The sequence below is a fragment of the Coregonus lavaretus genome (genome assembly GCF_964263955.1).
Source record: "Coregonus lavaretus genome assembly, chromosome: 26".
Classification (NCBI taxonomy): Eukaryota; Metazoa; Chordata; class Actinopteri; order Salmoniformes; family Salmonidae; genus Coregonus; species Coregonus lavaretus.
The window spans coordinates 18,547,116-18,570,875 of record NC_140013.1 but is presented as its reverse complement, the minus strand read 5'-3'; the positions used below and the strand labels follow the sequence as shown (position 1 = coordinate 18,570,875).

The 23,760-nt window shown below is 47.2% G+C and overlaps 1 protein-coding gene across 2 annotated transcripts in view; it reads left to right on the top strand.

The window, feature by feature from the left end:
* Positions 1 to 23,760, top strand: part of LOC311101415 (neurobeachin-like) — a gene marked incomplete at both ends in the record, with an annotated part of 295,001 nt that overhangs the window by 143,028 nt on the left and 128,213 nt on the right. For both annotated transcript variants that reach the window (XM_084142549.1, XM_084142550.1), the window contains 3 exons: positions 9,666 to 9,730; positions 12,381 to 12,489; positions 15,221 to 15,387. In XM_084142549.1, the coding sequence (XP_083998675.1) occupies positions 9,666 to 9,730; positions 12,381 to 12,489; positions 15,221 to 15,387 (341 nt within the window). The remainder of the gene's footprint in view (positions 1 to 9,665; positions 9,731 to 12,380; positions 12,490 to 15,220; positions 15,388 to 23,760) is intronic.

The window sequence follows — 23,760 nt, the reverse complement described above, 5'->3', positions numbered from 1 at the left end:
TATCATTTGATTTACACAACATGCCTACCACTTTGAAGATGCAAAATACATTTTTTTGTGAAACGAACAAGAAATAAGACAAAAAAACAGAAAACTTGAGCGTGCATAACTTACTTTGTAGAGCCACCTTTTGCAACAGCAATTACAGCTGCAAGTCTCTTGGGGTATGTCGCTATAAGCTTGGCACATCTAGCCACTGGGATTTTTGCCCATTCTTCAAGGCAAAACTGCTCCAGCTCCTTCAAGTTGGATGGGTTCTGCTGGTGTACAGCAATCTTTAAGTCATACCATATTATTATTATTATTATTATTATTATTATTATTATACCACAGATTCTCAATTGGATTGAGGTCTGGGCTTTGACTAGGCCATTCCAAGACATTTAAATGTTTCCCCTTAAACCACTTGAGTGTTGCTTTAGCAGTATGCTTAGGGAAACTGCTGGAAGAGAACCGCCGTCCCAGTCTCAAATCTCTGGAAGACTGAAACAGGTTTCCCTCAAGAATTTCCCTGTATTTAGCGCCATCCATCATTCTTTCAGTTCTTACCAGTTTCCCTGCCGAGAAAAACATCCCTACAGCGTGATGCTGCCACCACCATGCTTCACTTTGGGGATGGTGTTCTCGGGTGATGAGAGGTGTTGGGTTTGCGCCAGACATAGCATTTTCCTTCATTGCCAAAAAGCTCAATTTTAGTCTCATCTGACCAGAGTACCTTCTTCCAAATGTTTGCGGAGTCTCCCAAATGCCTTTTGCGTTAGCTTTTTTTTTTCTTTAAGCAATTACTTTTTTTCTGCCCACTTTTCCGCAAAGCCCAGCTCTGTGGAGTATATGGCTTAAAGTTGTCCTATGGACAGATACTCCAATCTCCGTTGTGGAGCTTTGCAGCTCCTTCAGGGTTATCTTTGGTCTCTTTGTTGCCTCTCTGATTAATACCCTCCTTGCCTGTTCCGTGAGTTTTGGTGGGCGGCCCTCTCTTGGCAGGTTTGTTGTGGTGCCATATTCTTTAAATTTTTTAATAATGGATTTAATGGTGCTCCGTGGGATGTTCAACGTTTCTGATATTTTTTTATAACCCAACCCTGATCTGTACTTCTCCACAACTTTGTCCCTGACCTGTTTGGAGAGCTCTTTGGTCTTCATGGTGCCGCTTGCTTGGTGGTGCCCCTTGCTTAGTGGTGTTGCAGACTCTGGGGCCTTTCAGAACAGGTGTATATATACTGAGATCATGTGACAGTTCATGTGACACTTAGATTGCACACAGGTGGACTTTATTTAACAAATTATGTGACTTCTGAAGGTAATTGGTTGCACCAGATCTTATTTAGGGGCTTCATAGCAAAGGGGGTGAATAGATATGCATGCGCCACTTTTCCGTTATTGATTTTTTAGAATGTTTTGAAATAAGTTATTTTTTTCATTTCACTTCACCAATTTGGACTATTTGTGTATGTCCATTACATGAAATCCCAAAAAAATCCATTTAAATTACAGGTTGTTGTCACACCCTGGCTCTGGGACTCATTATGTTGAGCCAGGGTGTGTTCATTTCTATGTGTGTATTTCTGTGTTGGTGTTCATTCTAGTTTGTTGTATTCTATGTTTGCCTGAGTGACTCCCAATCAGAGGCAACGAGTGTCAGCTGTTGGCTGGTTGTCTCTGATTGGGAGCCATATTTAACTGTATGTTTTCCCTTTGTGGTTGTGGGTTTTTGTTCCGTGTTCGGTCATTGATACCGTGGACGTCACGAGTCGTTTCTTGTTTTGTTTCGTGCTTTAACTAATTAAAGTCATGTTTGTTCATCACGCTGCGCCTTGGTCTACTCCTTACCTTGATCGTGACAGAAAAACCCACCATGCAACGACCAAGCAGCATGTCCAGGGGCAGCCCTTGGGGTGGACATGGGAGGAAGCGCCGGGAAAGGCCCTGGCGAAAGAGGAGCAGCGTGTCCAGGAGCAGGCAGCCTGGACATGGGAGGAGATATTGGACGGTAAAGGGTCCTGGACTTGGGGGGAAATCCTGGCCGGGATGGATCGCCGGCCATGGAGTGAGACAGTGGAGAGGCGACGGAGAGAGGAGCAACGGCGTGATCAGGGTCGTCGTCGGACGGTCGTGAGGCAACCCCAGAAAATGTTTAGGGGGGGGCACACGGCATGGACGACGGGGCTGACGGAGGAGAAAAGGGGGCGGATCCAGAAGGCCACCAGGCCAGGGGTTCACCGCCCTGTACGTCCTGTGCGGATGCCTCACACAGAGTGTGTGAGGGTAGGCATTCAGCCAGGACGGGTGGTGGCCGCTCTTCACTCCAGGCCTCCTATCCGTCTCCACAGCCCGGTTCGGCCTGTCCCTGCTCCACGCACCAAGCCTACGGTGTGCGTCGCCAGCCCAGTCCGGCCTGTCCCTGCTCCACGCACCAAGCCTACGGTGTGCGTCGCCAGCCCAGTCCGGCCTGTCCCTGCTCCACGCACCAAGCCTACGGTGTGCGTCGACAGCCCAGCCCGGCCTGTTCCTGCTCCACGCACCAAGCCTACGGTGTGCGTCGCCAGCCCGGTCCGGCCTGTTCCTGCCACCCGCACCAAGTCTACGGTGCGCGTCGCCAGCCCGACCCGGCCTGTTCCTGCCACTCGCACCAAACCTACGGTGCGCGTCGCCAGCCCGGTCCGGCCTGTTCCTGCCACCCGCACCAAGTCTACGGTGCGCGTCGCCAGCCCGACCCGGCCTGTTCCTGCCACCCGCACCAAGTCTACGGTGCGCGTCGCCAGCCCGACCCGGCCTGTTCCTGCCACTCGCACCAAACCTACGGTGCGCGTCGCCAGCCTGGTCCGGCCTGTTCCTGCCACCCGCACCAAGTCTACGGTGCGCGTCGCCAGCCCGACCCGGCCTGTTCCTGCCACTCGCACCAAACCTACGGTGCGCGTCGCCAGCCCGGTCCGGCCTGTTCCTGCCACTCGCACTAAGCCAGGGGTGCGAGAAGTCAGCCTGGTAAGGCCCGTTCCTTCTCCACGCACCAAGCCAGGGGTGCGAGTCGTCAGCCTGGTAAGGCCCGTTCCTCCTCCACGCACCAAGCCAGGGGTGCGCGTCGTCAGCCTGGTAAGGCCCGTTCCTCCTCCACGCACCAAGCCAGGGGTGCGAGTCGACAGCCTGGTAAGGATCGCTCCTGTTAAGTCCAGTCCTGCTCCAGCCGGCGGGGCCAGACTGGACCAGGGGCACTATGGGGGGTTTATTGGAGGGTGGTGGTCAAGGCCGGAGCCAGAACCGCCGCCGAGGAGGTATGCCCGCCCAGCCCTCCCCTGGTTTGTTTAGTTGAGGCGCGGTCGCAGTCCGCGCCTTTAGGGGGGGGTACTGTCACACCCTGGCTCTGGGACTCATTATGTTGAGCCAGGGTGTGTTCATTTCTATGTGTGTATTTCTGTGTTGGTGTTCATTCTAGTTTGTTGTATTCTATGTTTGCCTGAGTGACTCCCAATCAGAGGTAACGAGTGTCAGCTGTTGGCTGGTTGTCTCTGATTGGGAGCCATATTTAACTGTATGTTTTCCCTTTGTGGTTGTGGGTTTTTGTTCCGTGTTCGGTCATTGATACCGTGGACGTCACGAGTCGTTTCTTGTTTTGTTTCGTGCTTTAACTAATTAAAGTCATGTTTGTTCATCACGCTGCGCCTTGGTCTACTCCTTACCTCGATCGTGACAGTTGTAATGCAACAAAATAGGAAGAACGCCAAGAGGGATGAATACTTTTGCAAGGCACTGTAATTTAGGTTAGTATTGTGGAGTAACTACAATGATGTTGATCTATCCTCAGTTTTCTCATATCACAACCATTAAACTCTGTAACTGTTTTCAAATCACCATTGGCCTCATGGTGAGTAATGGTGCCAGTGTGGATGGCTGCCATTTTATGGACTCTTAACCAGTCGTGCTATTTTTTTTTTTTCTCTCGATGTTTGTAACTTATTTAGTACATAATGTTGCTGCTACCGTCTCTTATGACCGAAAAGAGCTTCTGGACATCAGAACAGCGATTACTCAGAACAGTGAATAATTTTTATTTAATGAGTCGAACGAGAGGGATTTGCTCCAGACACCCAACAGGGCCCTCATCCCCTCCTGTACTCCCTGTTCACCCATGACTGCATGGCCAGGCACCACTCCAACACCATCATTAAGTTTGCCAATGACACAACAGTTGTAGGCCTGATCACCGTCAACGACGATACAGCCTATAGGGAGGAGGTCAGAGACTTGGCCGTGTGGTGCCAGGACAACAACCTCTCCCTCAACGTGATCAAGACAAAGGAGATGATTGTGGACTACAGGAAAAAGAAGAGGAACGATCACACCCCCATTCTCATCGACGGGGCTGTAGTGGAGCAGGTTGAGAGCTTCAAGTTCCTTGGTGTCTACATCACCAACAAACTAACATGGTCCAAGCACACCAAGACAGTCGTGAAGAGGGCACGACAAAACCTATTCCCCCTAAGGAGACTGAAAAGATTTGGCATGGGTCCTCAGATTCTCAAAAGGTTCTACAGCTGCACCATGGAGAGCATCCTGACTGGTTGCATCACCGCCTGGTATGGCAACTGCTCGGCCTCCAACCGATAGGCACTACAGAGGGTAGTGCGTTCGGCCCAGTACATCACTGGGGCCAAGCTTCCTGCCATCCAGGACCTCTATACCAGGCGGTGTCAGAGGAAGGCCCTAAAAATTGTCAAAGACTCCAGCCACCCTAGTCATAGACTGTTCTCTCTGCTACCGCATGGCAAGCGGTACCAGAGCGCCAAGTCTAGGTCCAAGAGGCTTCTAAACAGCTTCTTCCCCCAAGCCAAAAGACTCCTGAACATCTAATCAAATGGCTACCCAGACTATTTTGCATTGCACCCCCCCCCCCCCCCCTTTACGCTGCTGCTACTCTTTGTTTATTAACTATGCATAGTCACTTTAATAACTCTACATACATGTACATATTGACTCAATTACCTCGACTAACAGGGGGCCCCGCACATTGACTCGGTACCGGTAGCCCCTGTATATAGCCTCGCTATTGTTATTTTACTGCTGCTCTTTAATTAGTTGTTACTTTATTTATTTATTTTTAGGTATTTTTTTGGTAATCTTTCTTAAAACTGCATTGTTGGTTAAGGGCTTGTAAGTAAGCGTTTCACTGTAAGGTCTACACCTGTTGTTTTCGGCGCGTGTGACAAATAACATTTGATTTGATTTGATGGTGAAATCCCTGAGCAGTTTCCTTCCTCTCCGGCAACTGAGTTAGGAAGAACGCCTGTATCTTTGTAGTGACTGGGTGTATTGATACACCATCCGAAGCCTAATTAATAACTTCACCATGCTCAAAGGGATATTCAGGGTCTGCTTTTTTAAATGTGTAATATATATATATATATTTTTACATCTGCTAATCTTTGCGAGGTTTGAAAAACCTCCCTGGTCTTTGCGGTAGAATCTGTGCATGAAATTCACTACTCGACTGAGGGACCTTACATGTGTGGGGTACAGAGATTATGTTAACCACTATTATTGAACAAGGAATAAGTCCATGCATCTTAATATGTGATTTGTTCAGCACATTTTTACTCCTGAACTTATTTAGGCTTGCCATACAAAGGGGTTGAATACTTATTGACTCAAGACATTTCAACGTTTTACATTTTGTATTCATTTCTACAATTTTCTACAAACAAAATTCAACTTTGACATTATGGGGTTTTGTGTGTAGATCAGTGACACAAAATCTAAATGTAATGAATTTTAACTTCAGGCTGTAACACAACAAAATGTGGAAAAAGTAAAGGGGTGTGAATACTTCTGAAGGCAAAGTATTGGCCATTGAGAGGCTTTGAAGCCACCGGTCGGCCATATTGGCACTGCCCAGAAGGATTTGTCCTACATAGGAATGAATGGAATTATACAGTATTTAAAAGAAATGTTTCAAGGACAAAATTACATGTATTTTATTATTTTTTCTTGTAGTGAGGACAGTAACAGTAGGAATCAAAAAAATATATACTTTAAGGAAATTTTTTTTTTTATGTTTAGCTCACATAATATAATTAAAAAAAGTATGCATTAAGGTGTCTGAAATAGAATAAATGTGGCAAAAACGAATGAAGACATTAATAAATGCATTTCTATAGCTTCCAACATGGTGGGGGAGTGCCAAGACATCGCCCTCTATCAGTCATCTAGTGTATATATAAATCATTGGTTCAGCCTCTTACTTCTCAAAGGGTCACAGTCCCAATGTAGCAGTTAGAACAGAACAGGAGATAGTTAACATACCTTCTGTCTGCAGAGCCAGTCAGTCAGTCCATAAGGAAGTCATTAGGTGGTGCCTCTCTCACTGAGTATCCAGTCTGCAGGGATGGAGGCTGCAGTAGGTGACACGGTGTCCGGAGCCCCCTGCAGCGTCGCAGCCGGCCAATCCTGCAGTATGGAGCCTTTCAGATCCCATACATACCCATGCATCTGTTATTAGAAGGCTGAGATTAAGGAGCATTCCTCTCTCCCTACTCACACAACCGCCCGAGCATTGCAGTAGTGAATCATGCTGTTACTGCTGTTCTTTTCATCTTTTCAAGTTTCTGAGGGAATGCTCCCTGCATCTTATTCTCTCTTCTGTCTGTCTGTCTGTCTGTCTTTCTGGAGGCTAACCTAGCACTGTGGCTCTGGGATGTCTACCTTCTCTTCCCAGCTCCTGGATTTACTGAGGGCTGGGAGTGTCAGCGAGCCGTATACCCCCCCTCAGAGTCACCCACCCCCCCCCTATTCCCCCCACCCGACACAGATAGTATTACTGCGGCTCCAATAGTTCCTGCCATTAGGGACTCCTGGGATGAAACCCAGCCTGAGATATCGACCTGTCAGAGAGGCTGAAAGTGGATCTGCTTGGCCTGAGTTGGAACCACAGCTAGCTTTATCCAGCAGCACTGGCAGGGATGGGCACAGTGGAACTTGTTAATCCTGATCTGATTCCATCAGTAGTGACTTTCCTGTATGGGGCTAGAACAAGGTTGTATGGGGCTGAGGCTGAGGCTGGGGCTGTATGGGGCAAGGACAAGGCTGTATGGGGCTGGGGCTGTATGGGGTTTGGACGGGCAGCAAACTCTGTGTATCTCTTCACAGACGGCCTGGTGAATGAGAAGGTCAAACAGCTCTGTTTCTTGTAACAGCTTAAACACACAGGGGATCTGCAGTGGAGCCTGGGAGATTTACTGACAGAGAGCCTCCAGATGAGGAGAGCAGAGCAGATAAAAGACTACAGCCTGGATTGAGACGCCACAATACTGCTGTCTGCCTGTCGCCTACTGACGTCTGGGAGTATGGACGGCTGCAGAGGAACAAGATGCTTGTGTGTAACAAACAATTTAAAACGATGAAATTCAGGAACCCTGAACCAATAGGATAATTTTTCAAGGTGAAACACTCCCAGACACCACAGATTGTCAGCTTTTCTTATCTGAGCTCTTGAGCCACGCCCCCTCCCCTGGCTGCAGGTCAGCCCATAGCTAAATATTCTGGGTTCTGTTGCAGGTCAGCCCATAACCAGAGGTTCAGCAGGTCAGCTCATAGACAGAGGTTCTGGGTTCTGTTTCTCTGCCTCTACATGAAGGATCATGTTACTTCCTCCTGGAGAAGCATGTCAGGCCTAATTCCCTTCAAACAGGAAACAATGGGCTTTCCCCAAATCCCTGCAATCACAGCCTAGCCCCTTTGGAGCCCTACTGCGCAGAAGAAGAAAAAGACAGCAGGGGTAGAAACCATCTGATGCTCCATCCCACTGTAACAGTAACCAGAGAGTTTACTGTACTGTAACTCAGTTAGACAAGATAGAAGATCCCATCAGTTCAGAGTTTTCCCCCTCCTACCTGATGTCACTTTCCTGACACATCTGCTTTGATTTCCGTATTTATTTTTGTCACGTGAGTGCGGTGCGAGCAGATCCTCAGAAGACTGGCCGAACATGAGCCCTGTTCAAATCAGTAACAGCGGATACTGTAGCAGAGAGAGAGAGCTAGAGGTCAGGAGAAAACATGTGGAGACCAGATGCCCAGCATATCAGCACCGTCTCTCTCACTTAACGTAACGTAATGTGAGGTGGAACTGTGTTCTCTAGCCTGGTACAATCAGTCACACACTACAGCAACTATGGCACTAACATGCTACCATACACTATTTAGCCAGTGGCAATCTGCATTCCATTTTTAAAATCCTGAAATCCTTTGAATTTTACATCGCAAACAATATGTTTGTTTTCCAGTCTTACTCTTCTGCTACAAATACTAAAGAGCTTCACCCTGTGTTCCAAAAGGCGGTGTGGAACTACATGGATTTTATTACAGTTTCTGAGATGCAGAATCTCATTTGTTAGCCTCTTCTATACGTGAGCTTCAGTTGGTTTTATACCTGACACTTGGCTAGCATTGAAAACTGGGAACCTTTTCCCCTTTTTATATTCCTTCTCTTTTTTTCTCTTTCTATTTTGAACTGTGGTCTCCTCTGTTTTCACTTCCATTTGCTCCTCAGTGAGTGAGCAGAGAGCCCAGGTTCCCACAGTGCAAGGCCCTCTCTTCCGCTCCTCCTCTCCTCCGCTCCCAAACAGCTTTTTAATCATTCCCAGACCGGGTAGTGATGGTGATGGTGAGAGGGTGGGGAGTGCCGTGGCCCCGGGGCTGCAGCCGCTCTAGGCTCCGGCTCCACACTGCAGTAGATGGCTCTCCTCTCCTCAGTCATCTGTCAGTGTGCGGACGGAGGAAATGGCTGTATTTAAGGCCGCGGATACAGTTTCATCCCCGATTACATCTCTCCTGTTTTTACCGATCTGTTCACAGAGGAAGGTCTCGTCCCGAATGCCACCCTATTCCCTATTTAGTGCACTACTTTTGACTAGGGCCCATAGGGCTCTGCTCAAAAGTAGTGCATATGATGCCATTTGGGATGCATCCGAAGAGAGCAGGCACACTCACACATGCAGGGCAGAGATTCAGCTTTTTATAGCCAGTGCTTCTCTTTGAAAGGATTCAATTACCTTAATGCCTTCTTTGTTTTGTTACTTGAATTAGAAGCTATCGAATGTGCGATGGCAATTTGAATTGCAACGGAGACTGGCCATGTGTTTCTCAGAGACTCAGTAGCTTTTTGTTGCATTAAAGGGGCTGGTTTTATTGTACAGGTATTTTAGTTTTGGAAATGTTTTTCTGATTTGTGAAGCTTTCGGGGTAAAGTGTTCCATAATTGTTTTTTTATTACTACGTTATTGTTACTTTATTGCCTTCCTATGATTTTTATTGAAAATTAGCCCATTGATATGTTTTTATAGCCATCGCCTAGTAGCGCTGATAGAATGTAATGAGCTCTGGGTTTTTACGACGTCTCATTCTGTGGCAGTGGTGTAAGTATTTGAAGTAGTTGTTGTTAGTACACACACAAGCTATCAGAGAATAATATAGCATTCTAATCCAAGACAAAACGTTTTTGCCAAAGCTGAATCTCTCCAGTTTCTTGAAAAGGTAACCCTACTCAACCTTGTGGAAGGCTTTGTCTGCGACATACAGCCACAGAGCCAGTATAAGTAACTAATAACTATCCAACGTTCCTCCTCTCCGCTCCCCTTTCTATCTTCCTCTCCTCTTGTCCTCCTCCTTCTGTCTCAGGAGTGGCAGAACTCGATCCAGAAAAATGCCGGCCTCGCCTTCATCGAGCTCATCAACGAGGGAAGGTATGTATCATATTCACACACACACACCATATGTTTTACTATCTGTGTGGGGACCTAAAATGTATTTCCATTCAAAATCCTATTTTCCCTAACCCTAACCCTGAACATAACCCTAACTCCTAACCCTAAACCTAACCCTTAACCCTAATTCTAACCCTAACCCCTAAGCTTAAAATAGCCTTTGTCCTCGTGGGGACTTGGGAAATGTCCCCACGAGGGAGAATTTTCCTTGTTTTACTATCCTTGTGGGGACTTTTGTGGATTTCCGGTACACTCACACACACACCACACACGCACGCACACCAGCTCTGAGCAGGTTGTTAGGTCCAGTGGCAGCAATAGATTAGCAGTAAGCTGCTGGCCCCTAGAGCGTGGAGTGCTGCATGTTAGACTTTTTGTGCTCTATAGGGGTTAAGGTAAATAAGATTGGTGTGACAGAGTGATGTAACAATATCAACACGATAGTGTATCCCCTCTATCTGTGTAGTCTCCACCCCCTCTCTGTGAGTGTGGCAGGCTCAGATCAGGCAGGGTGTTATAGAATATATCCGCTTCCAAGTCCATCTGGTGACCCATCTGTGTAACCCTCTTACATCCAAACTACCCAGCCTCAGCCTTATACCCCAGCCTCAGGTCCAGACCTATACCCCAGCCCTATACCCCAGTGCAGCCTCGCTGTGCCCAACCCAGCCCAGTCTTAGCCCTCCCTGGTACCTCCCCTGGACCCCTGTCGGGCCTGGATAAAGATCCTTACTCAGTGGGGGCCATTCTGCCACTACTGCACGGCTACTCTATCACTCTACCGCTCTGTCACGTGGCGCTGTCCAGGGTGCTGCTGGCAGATCTCATTTCTCTACACTACCTCAGTACTGTGGACACCTGATCTGCATCAAAAATGCCACCCTATTACCTATGTAGTGCATAGTGCTAAGCGATTAGTATTTTTTGAAGTCGGTTCGGTTTCGGTTAGATTATGAAAAAATTATCACGTTTTTTGAATTCGGTTTCCATTTTTAAAAAATACATTAAATGCACTATGCATTATGTGGATTGAATGCTAAAACGCAGAATAAAACAATTAATACAAGTCCCATGGTGGTAGTGACTGCCCATTACTCCTTATCACTTAACCATCAGTTATTCACATTACTTTAATAAAATATTTCAGTTGTTGTGTATATTACATTTGTTTTATGTGATGACTTTATTATTTCATTCCAAGTCATCAGCTGCTGCCTATGCAGTCTGACAAAATCGCTATTTCTGTTTGTTCAAGGTAAATAAGGCATACTTTTATGACTTCTAAATACCAACTATCAATCACTTAGATTGTGTATTTTCAGGTAGAGATACCTTGCGAAGCAACTGCTCTCTAATCCCTCTCGATCGTTCATTCTTCTGTCTATGCTCTCTCTATCCGTGTCTGCCCCACACTAGCCTAACGTAGCAGGCTTAAAATAAACACACAGACCGGACAAATAGGCACGCAATGGATTATGGTCGTTGTAGTTAATTATCACGTTTTCTGCGCTAAACTATGTAGAATATTGGCCTGTTAGAAGCTACATCTCCCTACTACATCGCACAGTTCGGGCTTGATCTGATTTATCTCTAGAGAAACTGTGCAATGTGCTCATAGAAAAAAGCAGAACGAAATGTTATTCAAATAATTGAACCAATGTCAGTCAATTAGTTGTTTAATAACAGAAATTCCAGTCAATCGCTCAGCACTAGTATTGCACTATATAGGGAATAGGGTGCCATTTGGGACGGCGACCTGCTATCTCTAACCAACCAGCATACCAGCCAGCTGCAGTCCTCTGAACTATGATCAACCAGCTAACCAACCTGTCCTGTAGATCTCTCTAACCTATCAGCTAACCAACTAGCTAAACTAACCAGCTAACCAACTAACTACAATCATAGTGTAGAACACTAACGTCTAAACAACAGGAGATAAAGAATTGTTCAGGACTCAGAATGTAATTGTAGTTTAAAGCTTGTCAACACTAGTCTGATGACTGTAGTTCTCTGAGGCCTCTTCCCTGAGACAGAGGATGCTTCCCAAATAGCACCATATTACCTATGTAGTACACTACTTTTGACCAGGGCTCTATAATGGAAATAGGTTTGTGATGCAGAAAGAGGGTATCAGAAGCTCTGTAATTAAAACAAAGCAGACCTAATTGGGTGTAAAATGGCATATAATCTCCACATAGTTGCCTGGCTGTTTTCAATTATTAAAAAGATTGAAGCGGGGCAGAAGCAGGTAGAGTGTACGCCAGGAAGGCTGAGGAGTCAGTCAGCCATGGGAGGAGAGGAGGTGATCAGGGCCAGAGACGTCAGGGAGATGGAGATGAGGTTGGAGGGTCAAAAGGGAGGGGTGTGTGTGTGTGGGTGGGGGGGGGGGTCTGTCTGTCTATATGCCTGTGTGTTCCAGGTTGTTGTGTCATGCTTTGAAGGACCACATCTTTGTGTTGACTGACTAGTATTCTGTCTTTCTGTCTATCTGTTCCAGGTTGCTGACTGACTAGTATTCTGTCTATCTTTCTGTCTATCTGTTCCAGGTTGCTGTGTCATGCTATTAAGGACCACATCGTTTGTGTTGACTGACTGACTGACTGACTAGTTTTCTGTCTGTCTGTTCCAGATTGCTGTGTCATGCTATGAAGGACCACATCGTGCGTGTTGCCAACGAGGCAGAGTTCATCCTCAACAGACAGACAGCAGAAGACGTCCATAAACATGCAGAGTTTGAGGTACAGTACCTTATCTAACATAGTCAACTGACTACAGCAGCCTTGCCAGTCCCTGCTCTGGAGTGGCTGACTTCAGTGTGCGTCCCAAATGGCACCCTATTCCCTACATAGTGCACTACTTTTGACCAGAGCCCATAGAAATAGAGTGGCATTTGGGAGGCATCCCGGGTCTGTGAGAGAATAGTGCTGGATTAGCAGCAGCTCAGTACTCCTGTAGTCCCTGTGTCTCTCCAGGAGGATTATGGCCCTACCATTAGGCCACTCTAAGGGATTATAATAACCAGCAATATTAATAAGCAGACTAAATGATATGCCAGGTTTTATTAACTTTAAGCCCATCCAACAGTGTAATGAGTCTACCCCAGAGACAGTACTTACCCCACATATCAAACACACTGCCTGTTCTCACTACAAAGCATCAGAACACTCTCATTATTGATTTCTGTAGGAATTAGAGGTTGTCTGCAGTAATTTAACAGTATCTGCATGCCAAATGGCACCCAATTCTCTTTATAGTGCACTACTTTTCATCAGGACCCAATAGGCTCTGGTCAAAAGTAGTGCACCATATAGGGAATAGGGTGCTATTTAGGGTGCAGTCAGTCTTTAGTAATGCCACTTTCTGTGTCTAATTAAGCCTTTATTAAATGGATGGAAGCCTGAGAAGGTTTTAGGACCATACAGTAGTGGAGAGGAGAGAGGAGCAGCTTTTTGAGCTCAGGGAGGTGCTCTGTTCAGAGGAATGTCATGCCTCTTTTAGACAGCAGGTAGAGCTGCTCTCTCTCTCTTTCTCACTCTCTTCCTCTTTCTTTCTCTCCCTCTCTCTCTCTCTCTCTCTCTCTCTCTCTCTCTCTCTCTCTCTCTCTTTGTTTCTCATTTTCATGAATTATCATCAAGAAAAGTTGAGGAGTGGGATGACACAATGTTGCTAGTCATATAGGAAGTGTCTTACCCAAGTACACAAACATGCACACGCACACAGACCCTTCTGCCACCTCTGTTAGTAGCTTGTACATGTGATGAGTGATGGGTTTCTTATCTTGGGGCAGCAGCCCTCCTCAAGCAGCTGTTAGATATCCTGTAGTCCTCTGCTAGAGGCTCCTTGACCTGCTAGATAAACTGGAAGAGATGGATAGATATGCAATGTCACCAGTAGCGAGGGAGGCTGCGTCTCAAATGGCACCCTATTCCCTGTATGGTGCACTACTTTTGACCAGGGCCCATAGGGTGCCATTTGGGAAACACCCAGAGATTACCTGGCCCTCATCCCTCCTCTGGTATCATCCCTTCTGTCTGACAACTCTACACTTTTCATCCAGCCCTGTCTCTATTTTATTACCCCTCAAAACCCCTCCCTCCCTCTACCCTCCATCCCCAGACAGATAGACATTTTTACATTAGGTTGGTGTCAGGGCAGCAGCCTCATATCCTGTGAAGTGATAAATAAGGTTTGATATTTGTCACAGCGTCACATGGTAACATGAGATGACAAGCAGAGATTGAGTTATCTGCCATTTGAAGAATATGTTGAAGTATAATATCTGACACAATTCAAATATAGGGCCGGAAATTCAATTAACTTCCAGCTTCTGTTAGCAAATTAGATTTAGTATATGAGCAGGAAGGAGCAGCCCCGGGGCGACGCAGCAAGACAATCTTATTTTAGCGAGGAGAAGATGAAGTCAGATCCTGATCGGCTCCTCTAGAATCTAGATTACCTTTAGATGCTTCTACGCTGCCTGCAGGAGATCACTGGGTGCGTCCCAAATGTCACCCTATTCCCTATATAGTGCACTACTTTTTATCAGAACCATATGGGCCCTGGTTAAAAGTAGTGTACTATAAAGGGAACAGAGTGCCATTTGTTACGCAGGGACTGACTCCACTTCAACATCACACACCGGGTTTCAATCTATTTATGTCACACTGTTTGATGATAATTTATGCATGTAGGCTACAGTACAGGCTACTTCTCTTTGTTATCCAACCTGCCCTTCATCCACAGTCACAGTTGAGTTTTATATAGGGACAAATTGTTTATTATGACCTCTATGTAAACAGATGGCATTAAAGCTATCTAACGGACAAATTCCTCTCTTTTTCTCCATGTGAAACCAAAGACATTAGCAGACGGCGACAGTGTTTAAATCACTCTACACTAACATGTCCCCTGCTGATGTAGTGGAGCAGAGATTGGCTCTGTTAACCTTGACAGCACAGGCTATAATATCTACTCACACGTGCATGCACACAAACACATACACACTCACACACCATAATATCCTCTGTGGATCTATTGAATGGTTTTCATTTCTTCTCCCTCAACACACACTTAGTGTGCATGCACATGTTTGAATGTAGTATCTAATTTAGCAGGATTGCAACGGAGGAAACACAAGGACATATTAATACAAACATAACATAGCCATGCTAACACCATGCTAACACCAGACAGACAGTTATATTTTACAGATGCCTTTCAAGACACTCAAGGACACCTTACGTTAAAAGAACATACAATCAAAGTGCAAGTAATATCAAATCCTAGTGATGGATCCTATCTGGTTTTAGCATAATGTTAACACCTAGCATGGTGTGAGCATTATGTTAGCAGGGTGTTAGCAGGGTGTTAGCATAATGTTAATGCCTAGCATGATCTTAGCATTATGTTAGCATGGCATTAGCATGGCTATGTTTATAATAAAATGTCTCCTTGTGTTCCCTCCATCAGTCCAACTGTGCCCAGTACGCTGCTGATAGGAGGGAGGAGGAGAAGATGTGTGATCACCTGATCAGCGCTGCCAAGCACAGAGACCATGTGACTGCCAACCAGCTCAAGCAGAAGATCCTCAACATCCTCACCAATAAGCATGGAGCCTGGGGCAGCCTGGCACAGAGGTAAGACCTAGGGCTGAGGTATAGAGCTGGGGCTGAAGGATAGGCCTTGCCAGGGCTGGGGTATAGGGCTGGGGCTAAAGGATAGGCCTTGGGCTGGAGTATAGGGCTGGGTCTAAAGGATAGGCCTTGGGCTGGGGTATAGGGCTGGGGCTAAAGGATAGGTCTTGGGCTGGGGTATAGGGCTGGGGCTAAAGGATAGGTCTTGCCAGGGCTGGGATATAGGGCTGGGGCTGAAGGATAGGCCTTGGGCTGAATGATAGGCCTTGGGCTGGGGTGTAGGGCTGGGCTGTAGGGTTAGAGCGGTGGCTGGGGTATATACTTTACATCTTCACCAACAAACATAGAGCCTGGGGCAGCCTGGCACAGAAGTACGGACTGGGACTGGGTCTGGTGAAAGGTTTAGGGCTGGGGCTACCTGGAGCTGGGCTGGCCCAAAGGCCATGCTAAGGCCAGGCTGGATAACAGAACTCCCAGTATTAGCTGTACTGTACAATTACCTTTGCTGTGAGCCACAGAGTGCAGTGCTGGGAAGGAAGGAACGACCACCAACTAATGTCATTTACCCAGCATCCACCAGGATCAGGGACCAGGTCAACTAACTCAATAACAGTCAAAGAGACGGAACCCCCCTCAGGACCGACCGCTGGTCAAACAGACTGGGGGTGGGTTTGGGGCGGGAGTTGTATGTGTGTGTGTGCATGTGTGTGTGATTGTGTGTGTGCGTGCATGCATCTGGCTTGTGCTTTTGTGTGTGTGTGTGAGAGGTGTGTGTGCGTACGAGAAGGTGTGTGTGTGGAGTGTTGTCGAGTCTCTCAGCAACCCTCTCAGTCACACAGCATTACACCTGGTGGTGGTTGGTGGTCGGAGTCATTCCCTCCACCTCTCTCCCCTGGGCCTTGAAAACTACAGATCCTTGGAGCCTTAGCTCTGCTTCCCACCACACACACACACACATACACCCACACATACACACACACACTCAGTGGTTGAAGTGGGCCAGTGCTGAATAGTGATGCTATGGATGCTTAAACCACCAATCTGAGCAGTATCCATTTGTCCAACTAGGTGGAAAGTCCTCTAAGGACTCCAAAGTTGAATTAGGCGTTCCTCAAGGTTTTGTGCTTAGACCCCTACTATTATTCCCTCTATGTTTCCCCCTGGTAATGTCACGACGACACATGACATGCATGTTCATTGGGATGTTGATGACATTGGCCATGATCTGTAAAAAACAAGCTTTATATCAGGTAAGTCTGTTAGGAACAAATTCTGTGTTTACAACGACAACCTAGTGAGTGACAAGTGCAGCAAAGGTTCTGTCAAATCTTGCCTTCCTTACAGAAATAACACTTTCAGTAATTGACTACTCTCACTGAAACAGTAGCTTGGCTTTCTTTATTAGATTTTGAAAACGCAATACACATGGTTAAATATGTTCACTACATACAGATGTTAACTATGTTCATTAATGGGATGTTTTTTACTCACATCGATAGAAAACACATCTGGATCATGTTTTGAGTGCTTTAAGAATTCTGCTGTGTTGTCTGATTTTTGTTGAAAAAATACAATAAACCTTCATTTAGTTTGTAAGGAGAATTCAATTGATTGATTGATTTGAGGAGTGTTTTAATGACTGCTGGTACTCTCCATGGGTTGTGTGGCAGATAGATTTAGTGATTTAGACATGCATCATCCCACCTGACAAACACAGCCCTGGAAACAGATGCAATTACCACAGAAAGATGCGCACTTACCATCATTGGACCATTAATCTATGGGTGCGTACTGACTCCCAAATGGCTCTCTTTTCCCTATACTGTATAGTGCATTACTTTTGACCAGAGGCCTATTTACCCATGCAGCTATACCTTAGATAGTGCACTACTTTTGACCAGAGTAGGTGACCAGAATAGGGAATAGGGTGCCGTTTGGATGCAAACTATAGTACAGATTGAATTACAGTTGGAATTGTATTGTATTAAAGTAATATAGATATCCTTACCTACAGTAGTTAATGCAACTAAATGCCTCACTTCACCCACTTACCAGATGTTTGAGCATTGTGTATATATTTGTGCATACACAGTATGTTTGATTATATGCCATGCAGTTCTGATAGAGATATTCATAAAACAGACCAAACAATAGTAGAAGTAAAGTAAACTTGGCAAAACATATAAGATTGAATTGCGGGCTGCTACTGTAGATTTACTTATTCAAATATTTATAGAGTTTCTCTCCAGGGATAGCATTAGTATTGGAACAAAAGGTTGCTGAGCGGGGGAGCATTGTAAATGATACCGCAAAACTTCCAACAAATTCCCATTTAATGGTGACCTGCTTGAGAAGAAAAATGATGCAATATGTTGATGAGCTCAGGGCAGTGTAGCAGCTCAGCCTTGTTCAATGCTACATTAACTGTCCCCTTTATTCATTTATTATTATTTATTTATTTCCTGAAGGGGATGTCTGTTATTTGTGACGCTGGTTGAAAGAGTGTGTGTCTGTGTGTCTGTGTGTCTGTGTGTCTGTGTGTGTGTGTGTGTGTGTGTGTGTGTGTGTATGTGTGTGTGTGTGTTTTTCCTTTAACCCTAAGTTCTACCTGGAGACTAGCCAGAGGATATTGATCATCTGTGTGGAACGTTTTATCAACATAATTATATATTTAATATACTCACCCAGGTGAAACTACTGCTGATGACTATAGTGCACATTTTGTTGAAAGTTTTTACACAACTATAGTATTTTGAATTAGTAGTGTTCAGACACCATTATGATCATAACACTGTGTGACGAGGAGACACTGCACACGAACGGAAAGCCAATGACTGCGTCCCAAATGGTAGCCTATACCCTATATATTGCACTACTTTTGACCAGGGCCCATTTGGCTCTGTTCTAAATTTGTGCAATACATAGGGAATAGGATGCCATTTGGGATACATACAAAATCTCTCTGCGATCATATGACCTATTAACCAGATGAGCCCAGTAGGTGGTAGGGCTGTGTTAAGGCAGTGTGATCAGCCTAGGAGGTGGTAGGGCTGTGTTAAACAAGGCAGTGTGATCAGCCCAGGCGGTGGTAGGGCTGTGTTAAACAAGGCAGTGTGATCAGCCCAGGAGGTTGTAGGGCTGTGTTAAACAAGGCAGTGTGATCAGCCAAGGAGGTGGTAGGGCTGTGTTAAACAAGGCAGTGTGATCAGCCAAGGAGGTGGTAGGGCTGTGTTAAACAAGGAAGTGTGATCAGCCCAGGAGGTAGTAGGGCTATGTTAAACAAGGCAGTGTGATCAGCCCAGGAGGTGGTAGGGCTGTGTTAAACAAGGAAGTGTGATCAGCCCAGGAGGTGGTAGGGCAGTGTTAAGGCAGTGTAATCAGCCCAGGGTGTGGTAGGGCTTTGTTAAGGCAGTGTGATCAGCCCAGGAGGTGGTAGGGCAGTGTTAAGGCAGTGTGATCAGCCCAGGAGGTGGTAGGGCTTTGTTAAGGCAGTGTGATCAGCCCAGTAGGCTGTTGGATCATACTTTCTGCTTGCCTGATGATGAATGTGCTCTGTATTGAGTCGACATCACAAAATCAATAGTGTTCAAATTGAAACAGTATAGGGTTGTATTGATCTGCTGTGCTAAATCACAAGGAGAAGCCTTTGATGCAGCTCTGAGACAGCTCCCCTCCTCCTTCCTCACCCCTCCCTCCCTCCTCACCCCTCTTTCCCTCTTCCTCCTCTATTCCCTCTCTCCCCCTCCTCCCATCACGGCACCCATTCAGTTTGATCACACTGATAAATCAAGTTGAAAATTGGATGTTAGAATTTTCTCCAGTGAGAGGGTGATTTTCTCTGGCCCCTCCTCCCTCTGCTTTGACCCCCTGACCCCTGTCACTGGATTATAAAGTTCAGCATTGTCAAGAGAAAGGAGACGTTAAGGCAAGGCTGATGAATTCATTCTAGAATAATTCACAGTGTCTTTAACTACCAGTCTTAAACTATGATAATAACCATCCTTTAACACAAGGCAAGTTTTGTATTTATCCTCTTATTTACTGATGTGTATGTCAATATTGTTTCTACTCTGTTTTCTGTTGTAGTAATACTATAATATGTTGGCTTTGTTTTTATAGTTCTTATGAAATGGAAAGCACATTTCACCCAATCATATCTACCTCTGATCTACCTGGATTCTGGGAACTATCTTTTGTCACATGCATTTATTCAAGTTTGATACATACTGGTTTGCATTGCAGAGTGAGTAGTCTGCATCTCCATTGACACTAAAGGCCTCCCCTGTCCACCGCTGGCTGCGTCCCAAATGGCACCCTGTTTCCTATATAGTGCACTACTTTTGACCATGGTAAAAAATATTACACTATATAGGGAATAGGGTGCATTCCAAGGCATTCCAACATGTTCCAACATGGCCGTCTTAACAGGATGTAGAGCAGGTGGAAGGAGACAGACAGACAGACAGACAGGACGTCCTTTGTTCCATGGTGTCACTGTTGACATCAGTAGCTGACTAACCCCCCCCCCCCACAGACCTTAAACCAACCTGACTGAGCTATCGATTGTCAACATTGCAACATTGCTCCTGTATAATTACTTTTTCAGTAGCGGAGGGAATGGAGGAGAGAGCGGTGGCATTTATTGATCCTTGGTGAGGGGAGTGGAACGGGCGTTTCCCTTGACTAACCGAGAGTTTCATCTCTCTGTCTCTGATGAATGGCAACACTCTGCCTGTGGATAATAACTTAGTGATGGAATGGACCCTTCAGTCACTGGCTGCCTGGCTAAGCACTCCGCTGTCTCGCCTCGCCGGGTTATCCATTCTAATAGCAGCTCTGACGAGGAGGAGAGGAGGGGAAAGATGTGGGGGGGGGAGAGGTAGATCAAGGTCTCTCTCCTGTGTGAAGGTATATGGAGGACCAGTGAATATGATCCTGCTGGACATTATGGTTAATTTAGAAGATGAATGCAGCAGGAACCCTAACACAGCCTTGGTGATGTCTGTCCTCTGTAGCTAAGTTTATTCAAGAGGGGAAAACAAAATATTTGTACTGGGGAGGATAAAGAAGTGAAGTTCCTTTTTTTTTTGTGCTCCTCTTTCTCTCTGCTCTTATTTGTTGTTGACCTATAGTACATCAGCTCCTCCCTGGGGGTGGAGTTAACCTTGCAGCCTGATAATTACCTCTTAAGGAGAGCGTTCACACCATCATCAGTTATAGGGGAGCAGAGAGAGCCCCACCTCTGGTGAAAGATGAATGGTCCACAGCGCTGTCACGATCGTCGTAATGAACAGACCAAGGCGCAGCGTGATGAACGAACATGTTTAACTTTATTATCTTTAGTGATAATAGAAACAATAAACAAAACAAGAAACGACTCGTGAAGTCCACAGTAACAATGACCGAACACGGAACAAGAACCCACAAACACAAAGGGAAAATAGACAATATAAATATGGCTCCCAATCAGAGACAACCAACGACAGCTGACACTCGTTGCCTCTGATTGGGAGTCACTCTAGCCAACATAGAAATAAACACAACAGAATGAACACACCCTGGCTCAACATATAGAGTCCCAGAGCCAGGGTGTGACAGTACCCCCCCCTAAAGGCGCGGACTGCGACCGCGCCTCAACCTGAACAAAACAGGGGAGGGCTGGGCGGGCATACCTCCTCGGCGGCGGTTCTGGCTCCGGCCTTGACCACCACCCTCCAATAAACCCCCCATAGCGCCCCTGGTCCAGTCTGGCCCCGCCGGCTGGAGCTGAACTGGACTTAGCAGGAGCGGTTAGCTTCAGCTCCATAGTGGAGCAGTTGACCGGTACCTTACCAGGCACCGGTGACCCAGGCACGGGTTGTGCTGGACTGACGACGCGCACCCCTGGCTTGGTGCGTGGAGGAGGAACGGGCCTTACCAGGCTGACGACGCGCACCCCTGGCTTGGTGCGTGGAGGAGGAACGGGCCTTACCAGGCTGACGACTCGCACCCCTGGCTTAGTGCGTGGAGGAGGAACGGGCCTTACCAGGCTGACGACTCGCACCCCTGGCTTAGTGCGTGGAGGAGGAACGGGCCTTACCAGGCTGACGACTCGCACCCCTGGCTTAGTGCGAGTAGCAGGAACAGGCCTTACCAGGCTGACGTCTCGCACCCCTGGCTTAGTGCGAGTAGCAGGAACAGGCCGGGCCGGGCTGGCGACGCGCACCGTAGACTTGGTGCGAGTGGCAGGAACAGGCCGGGCCGGGCTGGCGACGCGCACCGTAGACTTGGTGCGAGTGGCAGGAACAGGCCGGGCCGGGCTGGCGACGCGCACCGTAGACTTGGTGCGAGTGGCAGGAACAGGCCGGGCCGGGCTGGCGACGCACACCGTAGGCTTGGTGCGTGGAGCAGGGACAGGCCGGACTGGGCTGGCGACGCACACCGTAGGCTTGGTGCGTAGAGCAGGGACAGGCCGGGCTGGGCTGGCAACGCACACCGTAGACTTGGTGCGAGTGGCAGGAACAGGCCGGGCCGGGCTGGCGACGCACACCGTAGGCTTGGTGCGTGGAGCAGGGACAGGCCGGACTGGGCTGGCGACGCACACCGTAGGCTTGGTGCGTAGAGCAGGGACAGGCCGGGCTGGGCTGGCAACGCACACCGTAGACTTGGTGCGAGTGGCAGGAACAGGCCGGGCCGGGCTGGCGACGCACACCGTAGGCTTGGTGCGTGGAGCAGGGACAGGCCGGACTGGGCTGGCGACGCACACCGTAGGCTTGGTGCATAGAGCAGGGACAGGCCGGGCTGGGCTGGCGACGCACACCGTAGGCTTGGTGCGTGGAGCAGGGACAGGCCGGACCGGGCTGGCGACGTACACCGTAGGCTTGGTGCGTGGAGCAGGGACAGGCCGAACCGGGCTGTGGAGACGGATAGGAGACCTGGAGTGAAGAGCGGCCACAACCCGTCCTGGCTGAATGCCTACCCTCACACACTCTGTGAGGCATCCGCACAGGACGTACAGGGCGGTGTATCCGTAACCTGGTGGCCTTCTGAATCCGCCCCCTTTCTGCCTCCGTCAGCCCCGTCGTCCATGCCGTGTGCCCCCCCCTAAAAAAATTCTGGGGTTGCCTCTCGCCTGTCCGACGTTGACCCGTTTGGCGCCGCTGCTCCTCTCTCCGTCGCCTCTCCACTGTCTCACTCCATGGCCGGCGATCCATCCCGGCCAGGATTTCCTCCCAAGTCCAGGACCCTTTACCGTCCAATATCTCCTCCCATGTCCAGGCTGCCTGCTCCTCTCTACGGCGCGCCTCCACCATCTCTTCTCCCGGCGCTTCCTCCCATGTCCAGCCCAAGAGCTGCCCCTGGACACGCTGCTTGGTAGTTGCATGGTGGGTTCTTCTGTCACGATCGTCGTAATGAACAGACCAAGGCGCAGCGTGATGAACGAACATGTTTAACTTTATTATCTTTAGTGATAATAGAAACAATAAACAAAACAAGAAACGACTCGTGAAGTCCACGGTAACAATGACCGAACACGGAACAAGAACCCACAAACACAAAGGGAAAATAGACAGTATAAATATGGCTCCCAATCAGAGACAACCAACGACAGCTGACACTCGTTGCCTCTGATTGGGAGTCACTCTAGCCAACATAGAAATAAACACAACAGAATTACCAACATAGAAATAAACACATAGAATGAACACACCCTGGCTCAACATATAGAGTCCCAGAGCCAGGGTGTGACAAGCGCTGGCAGGGAGGGGTTCAGACATACTAAAACTCTGCTGTAGACTGTAGTGCCACTGTTACTGACTGTTACTGATTGTAGTCTGACTGTTACTGATTGTAGTCTGACTGTTACTGACTGTATTCTGACTGTTACTGACTGTATTCTGACTGTTACTGACTGTGGTCTGACTACTACTGACTGTAGTCTGACTGTAGTCTCACTGTTACTGACTGTTACTGACAAGTCTGACTGTTACTGACTGCAGTCTCACTGTTACTGACTAGTCTGATTGTTACTGACTTTTACTGACTGTTACTGACTGTAATCTCACTGTTACTGACTGTTACTGATTAGTCTGACTGTTACTGATTGTTATTGACTTTTACTGACTGTTACTGACACTTACTGACTGTAATCTCACTGTTACTGACTGTTACTCAGTCTTACTCTAGTCTGACTGTTACTGATTGTTATTGACTTTTACTGACTGTTACTGACACTTACTGACTGTAATCTCACTGTTACTGACTGTTATCTCACTGTTACTGAATCTAGTCTCACTGTTACTGACTCTAGTCTCACTCTTACTGACTGTTATCTGACTGTTACTGACGGGTATTGATGGTAGTCTTACTCTTTCTGCGTTAATATGCATACATTAC